Source organism: Drosophila obscura, unplaced genomic scaffold, assembly GCF_018151105.1.
Source record: "Drosophila obscura isolate BZ-5 IFL unplaced genomic scaffold, ASM1815110v1 contig_150, whole genome shotgun sequence".
Classification (NCBI taxonomy): Eukaryota; Metazoa; Arthropoda; class Insecta; order Diptera; family Drosophilidae; genus Drosophila; species Drosophila obscura.
In genome coordinates this window covers 210,496-226,950 of record NW_024542736.1, presented here as the reverse complement: position 1 = coordinate 226,950, position 16,455 = coordinate 210,496, and the positions used below count along the sequence as shown (strand labels likewise).

General features: G+C 44.5%; 1 protein-coding gene across 2 annotated transcripts; it reads left to right on the top strand.

The window, feature by feature from the left end:
* Positions 1-14,608: 14,608 nt before the first annotated feature.
* On the top strand, positions 14,609-15,792 carry LOC111066442. 2 transcript variants are annotated; one of them, XM_022355070.2, is made up of 4 exons: positions 14,609-14,882; positions 14,973-15,117; positions 15,190-15,405; positions 15,465-15,792. In XM_022355070.2, the coding sequence occupies exons 1-4, from the start codon at positions 14,743-14,745 to the stop codon at positions 15,693-15,695; spliced, it is 732 nt and encodes a 243-aa protein (XP_022210762.1). In that variant the 5' UTR covers positions 14,609-14,742; the 3' UTR covers positions 15,696-15,792. The 2 variants fall into 2 exon arrangements, with proteins under 2 accessions (XP_022210762.1, XP_022210761.1); XM_022355069.2 differs by having other exon boundaries at positions 14,610-14,882; positions 15,462-15,792.
* The last annotated feature ends 663 nt before the right edge of the window (positions 15,793-16,455 follow it).

Below are 16,455 nucleotides of genomic sequence, written 5' to 3'. Positions count from 1 at the left end.
GCGCACGCATATAGTCCCGGCTGGGAGGCTCGTCGGCAAGTGGGGTGGTGATCTTGCCCTCCCCCATCATGTGCCTATTCTCCTTATTGCGAAAGCCAAAATTTGTGCGTGCTGCGACGAAATAATACGGGGACCTAACCTTACCAAAAACACACAATGTATGACTCTCCCTCTCTCTCTCTCGGTTGCTCTCGGAATGCCTTTCTTCCCCCCTCAGGTCTCATGAGGGGTATCTACCCTCCCTTCCTTGGTCATTCCCGAATCACCTAACCTGGCCAGAATGACCCCATGGCTTTCCGAGAGCTCCTATGGGGACATCAGCTAGCTGAAGGCAAAACAAATAGGGAAATTAAAACATTATAAAATTTATTAACCTAAACATAAAATTCCGATCAACAAACTAATACCGAAAATGAACATTGAGAAGAACAATAAATAAATTAACGTAAACTATGTAAAAGAAATAAATAATTTTAAATGTCTAAAAAAAAATGGCTAATAAAATGAACTGAGATGGATCTTCTTCGCGTGCGCTGCGAATCATCGGACAAGGCAGAATGTGAGAGAGCCGAAAAGTTCGACGGAGAGTGCCAGGGTGCTGCTCTGAGCTGTTCTTTTTTCACAATTTAAATTTGCATATTCTGCCGATTTCACTCACCCTTATTTTCCGTGTTCGACGATGAAGCGCTTCCTCGCGGAAATCCGGAGCTGTAGGGGTTTTTTTAGATAAAATATATGATCGCAAATACCCAAAAGATCTCCATAGAAAAAAAATGGCAACTTTTTCCTCTCTCTCCTTCTTCCCTGCTCACCGACACTCACGCTCTACACAAAACGGTTAGACGGCACTTATTCATGTATCTTAGACTACTTTTACACATATCTTTCTTTAAACCTAAATTTCTTCCTCCCTTAATTCATATTTCTTTTACCCCCAATAACCAAGAATTTCCCAATCCCACAAATCGACGATTACGAGTGAGTCTCCTTTGGCTGCTTTCGTTACGGCACCTGCGGCTACCTTTTCTGCTGCATTTTCTACTACTTAAACTAAAACGAAAACGTAGGAAAGCACCAAAATGACGCTGCGATCGTCGCCCTCTTCGCCTGTCTTTTTTCGCTAAGGCATCAATCCAATCATTCTATATTTTTGCTGTTATTTTTCCCCAATCTTCCCTGAGCCCTTTTTGGGTCTCTACGTTGAGGCTGTTTTCCCTCCAGATACTCCTTTTGGGACTCGTTGCCCCCAGCTGGGCTTTGAATGCACTCGGATGGCCGATCTCCGTTTTTCTTTCCGCTCCTCCTTCCGCAGCTTGAGCTGCTCCAAAGCCGCACCCTCTGCGGGACGAAAAGTGGCATTTAACGGGCTGAATCACAATCCTGTCTCCCCGAGCTTACCTCTGCTGGGAATTGGCACTTTACACTTCCAATTTTTCTTTCCTCTCGCTGCTAGTGGTTTCTCTGGTTTGCTCACTTTAAGCCCTCTTGATATTTCCCACTGACAAAGCACTTGCAAAAAATGTGAACTGCGGCTATCACCTATCCAGGTCGAACGATGAAAACGGGATGACCGAAGCCACGCTGCGAAATCCGCGGGAACCCTCAAGCCTTCTAAAAGGTGAAATTCGCCTTGACGTTTCCATCTGTTAACCTATCCTTCCTTTCTATGCCCTTTTCTTTGACCCCCCAAACCTGAGGCCCAGATGGCGTGTTCATCTGCCGGAGCTCTACCATAATGCCCCATAGAGGGCGCCACAAACAAAAATGATCCACCTGATCCAAGCGCTACAAATACCCCCCGCCCAAGATCAGACTTGGGGGTAACTCGCAAGCCTGATCCGAACTGCGCGGATCAGCTACTGCTTTAGATCTTTAGCATGGTATCGGCCAATAGATCGTCCTTGTAAGTCTTCCAACTCATAATACGCATTCCCTATTTTCTTGCATATTCGAGCCTTCACATAGGCTGGGCCAAGCTTAGCGCTATAGCCAGTCTGGAAGTTGCTCTGCTTAAAGTTCTTCCTGAAAACTTCTTGGCCGACTTGGTAAGAGACCTCCCTCGATCTCAAGTTGTACGTCCTCTCATTTTTCTCCCTTTGCTTCTCCATTACTGCTAGAGCCTTGCTACGCACCAACTCTAAGGAATCCTCCTTTGAGAATGCCAGGGATTTATCTTCCAGCAACTGAAGTGCCCTTAGAACCTTATATGTTCCACCCGAGCTGATGAACTGCTGACCAAACACCATATAATAGGGCGACGTGCCAAGACTAGAATGGACCGCCGTCCTCAAAGCGCAACAAATACTGCTCAGCTCTTCGTCCCAATTTTTCTGGTCCGGCCTGACATAGGAGCGAATGGCTGCGATTACCGAACGGTTTACTCGCTCCGATGCATTTGACTGCGGAGAGTAAACCGCTGTGGCCGTGTGACATATCTTGTGCCCCTTGAGAAACTTCTGAAAGACTTCCGATTTGAATTGGGAGCCATTATCCGACACCATTGTCTCGGGAAAACCAAAGGTGTGAAACAGATCCTGCTGCAGATACTTAACCACGATGTCGGCCGTCAGTTTTTTCACAGCTTTCAGAAAAACGAACTTTGAGTAGTGGTCCAGCACTATAAATATACCAATATGACCACTCTTGGAACGCGGATACGGGCCCAGAAAGTCTACGTAAAGCCTTTGAAAGAATCTTTGCGACTCTGGTGCCACCCCCATTGGAGGACGCTGTACCGCATTCGGTGCTTTTGTAGTCTTGCAAATATCGCAGGCTAGCACATAGGCTTTCACATCCTTGACCAAACCTGGCCAATAGACAAATTGCCGCACGCGCTCGAGAGTCTTGTGAACTCCACCATGTGAGGCTAACGGATGGTCATGGACATTGGCTAGTACTTCCCGAATCAACTCCTGAGGGATCCATAACTTCCAGATAAAGTTATCGTGGAGAATATCCCCCGTGACGTAACCACCCTTCCTGTAAACCAACCCGTCAACCACCTTCAGATCAGGCAATTTTTCCTTATTGGCTTCTATTCGGCTTACGAGTTCCGTATACTCGGTTGCCTTAAAAGCTGGTGAATCGAGATCAACTAGCTGGCCATAGGAAGAATCCACGGCAGCCACTTCCTCTTCGTTCACCCGCGACAACGCATCGGGAACAACATTCAGGCGACCGCTACGGTGCTCAATTTTAAATTTGAAACCTTGTAATTTTAAGGCCCATCGGGCTAAACGCGAATGTAGATCGGTCTGCGTCATGAGCCACTTTAACGATGCATGGTCAGTAATAACCGTGAATTCATGACCTTCTATATACGCCCTAAATCGATTGATACAGACAATCGCCGCCAGGCACTCTTGTTCGGTTACCGAATAGTTCCTTTGCGCCTTATTCAGTTTCTTTGATACAAAAGCTATCGGATACTCGTCACCATCTGGAGTTTTCTGAACTAAGACACCCCCAACTCCTGATTTGCTGGCATCGCACTGCACAAAGAAGGGTTCGTTGAAATCCGGACTCCGAAGAACTGGTGCCGAACACAACCTGGTCTTAAGTTCCTTGAAAGCGGAACGTCCTTCTGGAGTCATGACGAACTTACATCTGGGCTTCAGCAAGTCCGTGAGAGGAGAGGCTATCGACGCAAAATTAGCGATGAATTTACGATACCATCCGACCATACCCAGGAATCTACGTAAAGATTTCAAGGAGTTTGGCTCTGGAAATTCTTCCATCGCTGAAATTTTCCCTGGATCTGTCCGAATGACACCTTCTCCAACAATATGGCCAAGATATTTCACCGAACGCATACAGAATTTGCTCTTTTCTACGTTGAGCGTTAAACCGGCCAATCGAACATGCTGCGACACGGTTTTTAAAACCTTTAAATGTGACTCGAAACTATCAGATACAATCAACAAATCGTCAAGATAAACAAAAACTTCGTTACGGAGATTGGCTGGGATCACTTTGTCCATCAACCTTGTCATAGTTTGCGAGGCGTTGGTGAGCCCGAACGGCATGACCTTGAACTGATACAGTGGTTTTCCCGGGATTGTAAAAGCTGTTTTGTCTCGAGACCCTGGGACCAAAGGTATCTGCCAGTAGGCATCCTTGAGATCCAGGCTCGATATAAACATTGCTCTGGGCAGACGACTTAATATCCCATCTATTTGCGGCAATGGATACGCATCTTTTCGCGTGACAGCGTTAACTTTGCGGCTATCTAAGCAAAGTCTAACCTTTCCCGGTTTCTGGACTAGCACAACTGGAGAGGACCAGGCGCTGTCGGATTCCTCAATGACTCCTAGTTGGAGCATCCTGTCCACCTCTGCATATAGTAACTTTTCTACAGCCGGCGACACGGGAAAATGCCGTTGCTTAACAGCCTTAGCATCTCCTACATCAATCGAATGCGACAAAACCGAGGTCTTCCCTAACCCAGATACTGCAAAGGATGGAAATCCATGAACAACCTTCTGCAACTCTTCTTTCTGGCTTTGCGTCAGCTCATGCGATTCTTGAGTAATCTCCGCCACTTGCATCTCCGGAGGTAATAAATTGAATGCCGCCCAAAAGTCTATTCCCAGATATAGGTCCTGACTAAGCGAAGGAATGATGTGTAAATCTAAATCTTTCACCACGTTCTCATAGGTGATGGGAGTTTTCAGTCGCCCCAGAACTTCCTGCCGACTGCCATCTGCAGTATGCGCAATAGATATGCCGCGCTTGAACGGTCTCCTGCTGGTGATTATCTGTTTGGCCAAATTTCCTCCCACGACACTCATCGCTGCACCCGTATCTAACAGTCCAAGAACGTCTTGATCGAAAATCTTTACTTCTGCATACGGACGCTTATCGAGGTTTTTATATCTAATGGCATTTATCGACTTGGCTGCCTTCCAAAAAGATCTCATTCGTCTGGAGTGTCTTGAAGTTGATTTCTGGCGGCACAGTTTCTCTCCTATGTTTGCGCTCAAGCTAGGACGCAAAACCGTATCCCACAACTTGGATCTTAGACTGCCGTCTGCCTGGAATGTGTTCTGGTTATCTGCCCTTAACTGGTCTTCTATATCTATTGGCTGGCGTCGGGATTCGCGGGTTTTTGGCGTCGCACACACTGAGGCTGACGAGGCTGTGTGTTCGCCCTGGAGTTTTTTTGTTGACATTTCTCACAAGCTGGCTTATAAACATTTGGAATGCCACACCCATAGCAAAAGATTTTTCGTTTGGCTTCGCAGTCTTGGTAGCGATGCCCTTCCTTATGGCAGTTCCAGCATACCAAAGCCAGGGCTCCAATTTCCCCCTCTGCCTCCACTTCGGAAAACTCCGAGGCGTCATCGGACATGTGCTCCTCCATAAGTTCGGCTACCTGCCTGCGAAAAGGCACACTCTTCTGATAGCCATAATTTCGTTTTACGTCATCCAGAAAACTCTCCCTACGTCTGCATATTTCCCTGAGCTCTCCAACGGACTTAATGCTTAAGTTGAGCAACTCATGCCTAACTTCGGGCCTCAAATTTCGTCGTAAGATATCCACGACCGATGTCTCCGACAAGGGAGTCTCTAGACTGTCCATTAGCTGGACTATGGCGTCATAGAAGCTGTCGAATCCTTCCTTTTCTTTCTGCTTCCGGTCTCTAATGGCCTCTCGTATGTCCACGTCCGTACGAGTGTCGCGAAACTGCTTTCTCAATGCATGGCAAAGCAAGTCCCAACGTACTAGTGCCACTGATTTGTGGAACCTCCAAAAGAACTCCCGAGCCTTTCCATCAAAGAGGATACTGGCATTGCTACACACTATCGCGAAATTGCTTTCTAGCGTCGAGTGGGTCAGAGCTTCTACCCGATAGATGAAATTGTCAACGCTTATTCCCTCAGCGCTACCGCTAAAACGCAATTTCCATCCATTCATAATGTGACCGACCTTGTCAGGTCGTTGGAGAAGATCCGACGCTAAACTTCTAGGAGTGTGTCTGCCTTCCCCGAACAATCCAGCCGATGATCTACCATCGCCCAATTCCTGATCCTGTAATATCTGATCTGGCGCTGTATTTCGGACCTGCTGATTTCGACCTGCGGGTTCAAGGTGAGCAGCGATATTTGTTTGAATCAATTGAGCCATCTGCCCCGACAACTGCGTCAATATGTCGTTTTGCATGAGTCGGACGGCTTGGGACACCATGGTACCTATGCTTTCCACGGTTATGGTTCCGGGATTGACGTTGGCTGATCCCCCCACTGGGGTGCCTGAAGATTTCTCTATTCCTCCTGCCTGCTGTTTGGGGGTCTGCCCACCTGAGCTGGATGCACTTCCTTGCAAATCAAAAATAACTTTACCACATGTGGGACATTTTGCATTTACCTTTGAGTAGGGCACAATGCAAGATTTGTGAAATTCGTGCCCACACCTGGTCTTGAACAGCGGCTGGGCTTCAAACCCTTTCCCACACAGAGTGCAAACCGCGGGGTCTGCCTGCCCTTCTTGCATTGCGAGGCCTTCTCAGTACTATGCAGGGGCCAGATAAACCTAAACCCCCCTAAATTCTCTCACTAATTCGTACTTTCTTTCTCACTCGCTATCAGCAAATCCGCAAGGTCGTCGAACTCCGATAGCTTAACCAGCTGACCGCTTAAATTCCTCTTCGAAGTTTAATTTTTCTTCCCTTCTTTCCACTTCTTTCTTTTCTTCTTGCCTGCCAAGTTTCCGAAACCTAAATAATTAATACCTACGCGAACAATAACCAAAAATAATAATAATGACCGATAAACAATGAGAATAAATAATATCTAAAATTGTAACTCCAATATTTTCTAAGAAAAACGAAACTAAAATGAAATTAAAAAACATTTATTTGCCTTCAAGCATCGCCTATGTTCCCCAAGAGAGATCTTACGACAAACCGAAAGAGAGAATGAACAAAAAAACAATAAAAACAAAGTACCGCTGCATGTGCATAGCTGATCAGCGCCCGCCACTACAACCAAACGCTTTCTTGCATTGGATGCTGTGCCGCTGCGCCAACCCGCAATACACCAACAACGACGGGAAGATCAAGTGCGAGTTATTCAAAACTAATCAGTTTTGTTCTCTCGTCTCTCCCTCGCACTCTCACTTCTGCGAACAGGTGTTCTGCTTTTGCCATCAACTGTGGCCAGACAAACTCTTTATAAAGAGATTGTGCTGTATTTCCAAGCAATTGATGACTAGCTCTGCCGCTTAACTATTTCAAAAATGTGGATGCGTCTTTGCTAGAACTTGTTATCCGTGGTCAGGGTAGACTTATTTAAAGCCTTCCTCCCTGCGTTTCCAAAGCGTCTAACTTGTTGGGCTTCGGACTGCATTACTGTAGGGTATCTGATCGCCTACTAAAAGCTACCTCTCTGCCGTGGCTTGTCGATCGCTGCTAGCAGTCATTCGACAATTATTCCTAAGCGACTGATTAGTTGACTTCAGCTGGCTGTGAACATCGGTGTTCTGGTCCAGGTGCTGCAGCAACCGTGGCTGGAGAATAATATGTACAAACGTACATTTTCTCCGCTACGCGACTTGCTAACCAGAAAACTCGACAGTGTGTGTGATGTGTGTGTTTTTGTTACTTATATTGTTGACCGCATCGGGATGCAGTCTGAACAAATATTTTAGGCCTCATTGTTGGGCGCCATTTAACTTTCTATCAATTTTTTTATTATGATTACTTATAATTGTAACGATTCAGGCGCGATGGAATAAGATGGGAGAAGGGCGCACGCATATAGTCCCGGCTGGGAGGCTCGTCGGCAAGTGGGGTGGTGATCTTGCCCTCCCCCATCATGTGCCTATTCTCCTTATTGCGAAAGCCAAAATTTGTGCGTGCTGCGACGAAATAATACGGGGACCTAACCTTACCAAAAACACACAATGTATGACTCTCCCTCTCTCTCTCGGTTGCTCTCGGAATGCCTTTCTTCCCCCCTCAGGTCTCATGAGGGGTATCTACCCTCCCTTCCTTGGTCATTCCCGAATCACCTAACCTGGCCAGAATGACCCCATGGCTTTCCGAGAGCTCCTATGGGGACATCAGCTAGCTGAAGGCAAAACAAATAGGGAAATTAAAACATTATAAAATTTATTAACCTAAACATAAAATTCCGATCAACAAACTAATACCGAAAATGAACATTGAGAAGAACAATAAATAAATTAACGTAAACTATGTAAAAGAAATAAATAATTTTAAATGTCTAAAAAAAAATGGCTAATAAAATGAACTGAGATGGATCTTCTTCGCGTGCGCTGCGAATCATCGGACAAGGCAGAATGTGAGAGAGCCGAAAAGTTCGACGGAGAGTGCCAGGGTGCTGCTCTGAGCTGTTCTTTTTTCACAATTTAAATTTGCATATTCTGCCGATTTCACTCACCCTTATTTTCCGTGTTCGACGATGAAGCGCTTCCTCGCGGAAATCCGGAGCTGTAGGGGTTTTTTTAGATAAAATATATGATCGCAAATACCCAAAAGATCTCCATAGAAAAAAAATGGCAACTTTTCCTCTCTCTCCTTCTTCCCTGCTCACCGACACTCACGCTCTACACAAAACGGTTAGACGGCACTTATTCATGTATCTTAGACTACTTTTACACATATCTTTCTTTAAACCTAAATTTCTTCCTCCCTTAATTCATATTTCTTTTACCCCCAATAACCAAGAATTTCCCAATCCCACAAATCGACGATTACGAGTGAGTCTCCTTTGGCTGCTTTCGTTACGGCACCTGCGGCTACCTTTTCTGCTGCATTTTCTACTACTTAAACTAAAACGAAAACGTAGGAAAGCACCAAAATGACGCTGCGATCGTCGCCCTCTTCGCCTGTCTTTTTTCGCTAAGGCATCAATCCAATCATTCTATATTTTTGCTGTTATTTTTCCCCAATCTTCCCTGAGCCCTTTTTGGGTCTCTACGTTGAGGCTGTTTTCCCTCCAGATACTCCTTTTGGGACTCGTTGCCCCCAGCTGGGCTTTGAATGCACTCGGATGGCCGATCTCCGTTTTCTTTCCGCTCCTCCTTCCGCAGCTTGAGCTGCTCCAAAGCCGCACCCTCTGCGGGACGAAAAGTGGCATTTAACGGGCTGAATCACAATCCTGTCTCCCCGAGCTTACCTCTGCTGGGAATTGGCACTTTACACTTCCAATTTTTCTTTCCTCTCGCTGCTAGTGGTTTCTCTGGTTTGCTCACTTTAAGCCCTCTTGATATTTCCCACTGACAAAGCACTTGCAAAAAATGTGAACTGCGGCTATCACCTATCCAGGTCGAACGATGAAAACGGGATGACCGAAGCCACGCTGCGAAATCCGCGGGAACCCTCAAGCCTTCTAAAAAGGTGAAATTCGCCTTGACATTTCCATCTGTTAACCTATCCTTCCTTTCTATGCCCTTTTCTTTGACCCCCCAAACCTGAGGCCCAGATGGCGTGTTCATCTGCCGGAGCTCTACCATAATGCCCCATAGAGGGCGCCACAAACAAAAATGATCCACCTGATCCAAGCGCTACAGCTCGAAGGATGCTGCCTCATCGTGCAGCCTCTGCCATCACTTAATAAATATGCATGAGCAGGCCAAGGGGTTTTCAATTAAATTTACTCAAATTGTGGTTGACGCTGCCGCCGCTGCTGCTGCCACTCTGCCAGTTGCCTTTGCCGTTGCCTTTGGACGAGGTCAAGAATTTGCATGCAAATATTTTTGGCATTTCCTTGGCTCTGCTGCTCTTCGGGTGACTGGCTGACGGGGTGTCTTGAGAATTTATTTATTTCTTGCATTTATTATGAGCATAAGCGGAAAAAGGCGACGCAAATTAAGACGGAATGGGCAGGGGCAGGCGTAGGGCCATGGGAACCCGTGATGCGTGTGCCACGAAAGTGTTGAATTGCCAAATGAACTTAACTGAAATGAGTGGCAGGAATGGCGGGCAACAGGCTTTGGGTGGGTGGGGGGTGTAAGCACTAGCCCTTTAATGGGCAACATTCTACTCTTGCCCTGACCCCACGACGGCGACTCCAAATTGGCGCGCACACACATAGGGGACACATAGCGGACACGCAGAGCCAGAGAAGGGACACAGAAGAGGCAGCGAACAGGAGACAGGAGGAGGCAGGAGGCAGAGCTACAGCTGCCCGAGCAAACATGAGAGAAAAAACATGAAACGTGCCTCGCCTGCTAAGGACATTCATTACGCAAGCAATGAAGCTGCCTCAGTGAATACCCATCCCCCCCCCCCCACTGAATCAACCAACCCATCCCTTGTTGTGTGGCGGCAACATGGGTGGGCCACGCCTCCTATTGAATTATTCCAGTTTTATTTCTCGCCATTTGGTTTGCTCTACGACGGACGCCACGCACACACCTCGCCTCCGTGGCGGCATCCTCTGCTGACTTTTAGCTCTGGGCCAGGTTATTGAACCACACCACAGCACACCCCACACAGGCAGAGGAGAGACAGGCAGACAGACAGACGAGACAGAGAGAGAACACCTGTTGATTGGACCTTTTAGGTTGTTTGAGCCAAAGCCCAAGGGGAGCAGGGGAAACAACGATTTCCTTTCAGCTTATGTGGGCTCAATTTTGTTGTCGATGCGGCTGGCTCCTTCTAATGGCCATTGGATATTGAAGGAGAAGGCCAAGTGTGGATGGAGGTGGAGGTGAATGTGGGACCCACTGGAGCTGAGAGGAAAGTCATTTGGCTTAAGCAACCGCTTGTTTGGCATTCAGCCCAGGGCCATCGGCAAACAATTGATTTAAAAATGTTAATTAAGCAGAAAACCAGTTGATGGCACAGTTTTCAGCCAAGCCATTGAGGAGAAGGTTACTCCAGAGGGTATCAAAGTATAAAAATATTAAACTTGAATAATTAAATCACAAAAGCGCATTAAATTCTCCATTTAAAAATATTCTACACATGTGAAGGGGCGGTCGGGTCCTTCATGTTTTGATTTTAAGCCTTTTTAATTTATTTTATTCTCTCTTTGTTATTTTTAAGCATGAAATTCAGTGAATAATGTTGGAAAATCCGTTGGTGATGCACATCCTGATGCTGGTCGTCACACTGGCCAACAACTTTCTCCTGGAAACCCTGCAGGACGCATGAAAACTAAGCCCTGGCAGAATACATTTGAATCCCGCGCCCAACTTTCTACATGATTTTTATACCCGTACTCAAAAAAGAGTTAAGGGGTATATTAGATTTGTGGTAAAAGTGGATGTGTGCAACGCAGAGAAGGAAACGTTTCCGACCCCATAAAGTATATATATTCTTGATCAGCATCAATAGCCGAGTCTATATAGCCATGTCCGTCTGTCCGTCCGTCTGTCCGTCTTGATGAGCGCCTGGATCTCAGAGACTATAAGAGCTAGAGAAACCAAATTTGGTTTCCAGACTCATGTGATATCACACTGCTACAAGTGTATTTCAAAATTTCGCCCCGCCCCCTTCCGCCCCCGTAAAGGACGAAAATCTGTGGCAGCCACAATTTTAAAGATATAGTATAGTAGAGAATGCCCATATCTACCAGATTGCCGAATCTGAATCTGAATCAGATCGGATCATAATTATAGCCAGAATGCAGAAATTAATTTTCAGTTGCTTCCCCTCCCCCTCCCGCCAACGACAACGCAACTCATTTTCCTTCTCGCTCGCACACTCTGCCGCGTTCAGTGCGCGAGCAACCCCTAGCGGAGGAGATGTAGAATCTAAATGGTACATATACAATCTACATGTTATATGTAGAATAGACATTGTAGATGAGATGTAGATAACAAATGTAGCAAAAAAATGTAAAATGTAAAATTTTTTTTTTAATTCTAAAATTTCAAAAAAATCATGCTCAAAAATGTATATACTGACTGAGTACGGGTGGTATAAGTAGAGTCGCGTCCCCAGAAGCGACTCACACGTTCCTTCTCGTTACATTTGTGAAACTTCGGCAGTGTACGGCTGTTAAGTTAACACTCTGCTAATCTAATCATAACATCGCTGTTAACAACATTTTTCGCTCTCAATTCGTGGTGGTTTTTAAAAATTTGCTCTCTTCTCAGAGGTGAAGAGAGCGTTTTCGTGGTGAATTTTCGTGGTGTGAGCAGTGCTGCCAACTTTTCATCAGGAAAAAAAGCCATTTCTGACTTGTACAAGACACAAAAAAAGCTCAAAAATTACAGAAAAAAGCCAAAAAAAAGCGTAATTTTTGGGTTTACCAATTTTTTTATTTCTGTAGTATTTTATAGGGTTTTTACTGTAAGACCGCCATTAATTCGTCTAACTCAGCGTAATTGTCTTCAGGCTCGCAATCGTACGACTTGGTCGTACCAATCAAGCGAAGATAATTTTTGGGCACATCATAATCGAAACAGCATTTTCCCAGTCTTCGTAGTTTTGTGACGCTGATATCTGTTGATTCGTCGAGTAAGAGACTGAATTTGGAGTCCCCAATATCGCTGCACAAGTCTTCGAAAAAATGACGCGCCAGAAAATTCTTAATGATGCTGGTGCATTTCGTTCGATGCAGCTTAACTCGTCCTGCAGCTCCAACTTCAAAATGTTTGTTGCACAAGTTGCCCAAATGATCAACTTGTGCCATGGATGCATGTTGAGCAATAAAAAGACACAACGCTGCTTCCTGTTTTGACAGTTTTAACAGGCAAAGTTCCAAAATTTATTATGTTTTGTTGTGTGAAGCCGGTCGTCGAACTCGTGTGAATCTTCGTTTTCGCATGAGCCCGCAGATCACTAAGTTTGGCTATTATTGTGATTTTGCAATAGCTGCAGTACACCCTATGCTCATCAGTATCGTCCTTTCTTGCCCAAGCTTTAAATTCATCGCTTTTAAGCCAAGCATCGCGGCACTTCTGCTTATATTCTTTAGGCATTTCACAAATTGTTATACGTTAACATTCACTTTCGCGCACATAGGGATGGTAGAATTGTATAGAGATGATAATATTCTTAGAACTAGTGGTGGAGTTGCAAATATCGATACAAAAATATGACTAGTCTTATACTTTTTGATTCAAGTATAGCAACAATAAAAAAAGCGGAAAAAGCCAAATAATATTCTAAAAAATCCAGAAGTCCCGCTTCCCGCAATTGCCAAACTATTCCCGCAGTTGTTCATCAAAAAAAGCCAGATTTGACGGGAAAAAAGCGGAATCGGCAGCACTGGGTGTGAGTTATATCAAAGACTCTATAACACAACAAGATGCGTAACGGGGAAGAAAAAAATGTATGACAGCAGCACAATTTTAAAAGAAATCTAACACCACACTTGCGTATGTGTGAGTGCGCTACACAAAATGTATTCTATTTTGATATAATTTCGTTGTTAGTCTCGGGCATACACACACATATGTACATATGTATGGATGTGTGTGTTCTACAATTTTGCCGTCTGAAATTCTGACTCTGAATCCAAATTTCGTATTTCGTCAAAGCTGCACAATTCTTAATGATGAAAACGAAATTAAGCTACTGCAACTGCTTAGGAAAAGAAATACGGACGGTGGGGTGCAGTGGCGAAGTTGCTTGCGTACGGAAAGTGTGAGCCAAGTTCAATTCCCAGCGAAAGGTGATAATTTTTTTTTTTTTGGCGTTATCTTTATTTTAAAGTCAAATATACTTAATAATGAATGCCATGAATAAAACAAAATTCCAAATTAAAAATAACAAATATAATAGCCACTGAAAATTAACAAAAAAAAAAAAATACAGAATAATCAAACAAGAAAAAAGTTATAAGTTATTCTAAATGAAAAAAGCAGGGGCGGGAAAAAAAAGGAGGGGCCCCCAAATTGATGGTTGCCTAGGGCCCCTTGAGGCTTGATCCAGCCCTGCCCTACCCGTTTAAAAGATATTCAACAAAGTAGATTTGGAAGGCATTGTTGAAATGATTTTTAGCGTATATTAATTTTTGTATATTTTGGGAAAATTAGTTAATTTTTAGATAGAGTTGGTTAAAGAAAAAAAAAAAATAAACTTGCACTGAGTGAGGCTTAAACTCGCTTAATTTCGCTTTGCAGTCAGCCACTTAGTACGCTGCGCCACGGGCTTAGGAGAAATAATGTCGTCAATATGTCACGTTGATTCCTTTGTTGCGACAGAACATACGAAAAAATGCACTCACACAACCAAGCGCTCAAACACGGACAAGACAACGCACACATAGACAAATCGAAAATCCACATCGAAAATCCACGCTAAAAATTTCGTGTGCTTTTCAGCAGTATGGTCGTTACGCATCTTGTTGTGTTATAGAGTCTTTGGTTATATTAAGTAATATGAGTAATATATGATATGAGTAATATTAAACTGAATATCAAAATTATGCAATTCGATTTCAATCAATAAAGTAGAACGTTAACCCATTGTCGACCAGGGGGGTATTTAATATTTCCACGAAATGTATGTAACTTAAACATATTTTACGCATTACAGGTGAAAGATGTCGGTGGTCATTTTTGTTTTGTAAGTAAAGAGGAGGATGGAGCTACAAGGAGCCTTTACAAACAGTATTATTTTTCGCGGTCTAACAAAGGGTGCTCAACTTTGTAAATATAGGGGTGTTAAGTGGGTTAAGTCTCGTTTGATTTTGCCGTCACATACAAACAAAACAAAATATTTAATTTAAATTCAAGAATATAGCTGCTTTCCCAATAGTTTCACGTCAAAACTACGTATTGGTATTGCATTATTGGTATTGTGTTCAGTTCGTATAATAATGCCACGAAAGAGGTCTGAACTTTTTTACAAGAAGAACGGGTTTACCGCAAAGTGTGTAAATGGAAAATACACGGCCACCTGCGTTTTTTGCAACAAGGAGCTGCGGAACACAGCGCTATCAAGACTTTCCTTACATAGGTAATTGTACATGCAACATACAGTACATATGAAGGTATTTTTATTTACTTCGTATATGTATATATGTGTACCAATGTCTCTCATTTCCAGACAAACGTGCGACCAACAGAGAGACTTATCGTTGACACAATCCTTAATTGTGGAATGTGTTCGTCCAGTGCTCAAGGTGATAACGCACGAGGACGCGGATGGCGGCATCGATCATGGGAACGAAGGCAAGGAGATCATTGTGAAGGCAAGTACTGCAAGCTGGAAGCTGGAAGACGCGTATACGATCTCGATCTGATCTGCCCCAAACTATGTATAGATACAAGAATTTTTGGACGAGTGCGATGACGATACAGATGGCAAGGACCAGACGACGACCATAATCAAGTCAGAACTGCCAAATGGCCAGCAGGATAGCCCCTACTTGAATGCTTCAAAGGAGAATTATCACACAGATACTATGGAAATTGAAATTTCTGCAGGGCCAGAGAGCCGGGAGTACGTTGAATTTCTCGACGAATACAAAGAAGTGATGGTAAGAGTGCATTCCATGCCTGATTTGCCATCAAAATTCAATCATGTTTCTTGCAGCAGAGCCTCGACAACTCGGCCAATGGTACGGAAACGAATTATGGTGAGAACAGACCGAAAAATAACTTGGCTTCGCTGAAAGCCGACAAGGCCAGGGCCGAGATCAAGCAATTCCACAGCAAGACGCAGTTTTTAAAGACAGAAACGGAGAACCTGAAACTGGAAAGGACGCTGGCATTGCTAAGGATACAAAAGCTGCGCCTGGAAATCGACTCTCTGCGCGCTCAAAGCTAGAACTTCATGTCTACATGGCTACGAAACATCAACATAATTTGCATACGCGTATACAAACACATGTAAAATGGAAAATAAACTCGTATTATTCATTCAAATGTCGGGAAAATTTGCGACTGTACTTCGATTTCGCTGTTGCCACATTTGCGTTTGAAATACTTGAAACGCGGGCAGGACAGCCTACAGCGAGGCATCTGGCGAGATTTGCGCTTCGTTTCACCATCTTGTTCGCTCTGCTCAGCCTTGATTTGTTCCTTCCTTTTGCGCACATTTAGCCAGATCATCATTGTCTTGTGCATGAGCCCGGCCATCCGCAGGAGCTTCACATTCGATGGCGTCCAAGTAGTCTTGTCGTCGTGTTCTTGGGGAACAAAGATCAGGTAGGCTTCTCGCTCAGATGGTTTCTTGGCGGGATCAGCCGTCTGCCATTCTTAGAAACCTGAGGCCGTGCTTGCGGTAGTCGCTAGAATGGGATTATGCCCCACATAATGGTAATAACAGTGACTAGAACGGTTGCTAAAGATTGTTTTAACATAATTTATTTTCAAAATTATAATCTAAGTAAATGCAGTGCCCTAGTCGTCCAGCTTCTCGGGAGGTGGTCAACAAGGCTGCAGCATGCGCTCCATCGACTCGTTCTCCGCAATAGCAAAATAGTTAAGGATATCGTAGTGTCCCATGTAACTGGCCAGCGAGTCCACTGGTTTTTGCTGTCCAACAAAGGGTGCTCATCGTTTTAAATAGAGGGGTGTTAAGTGGG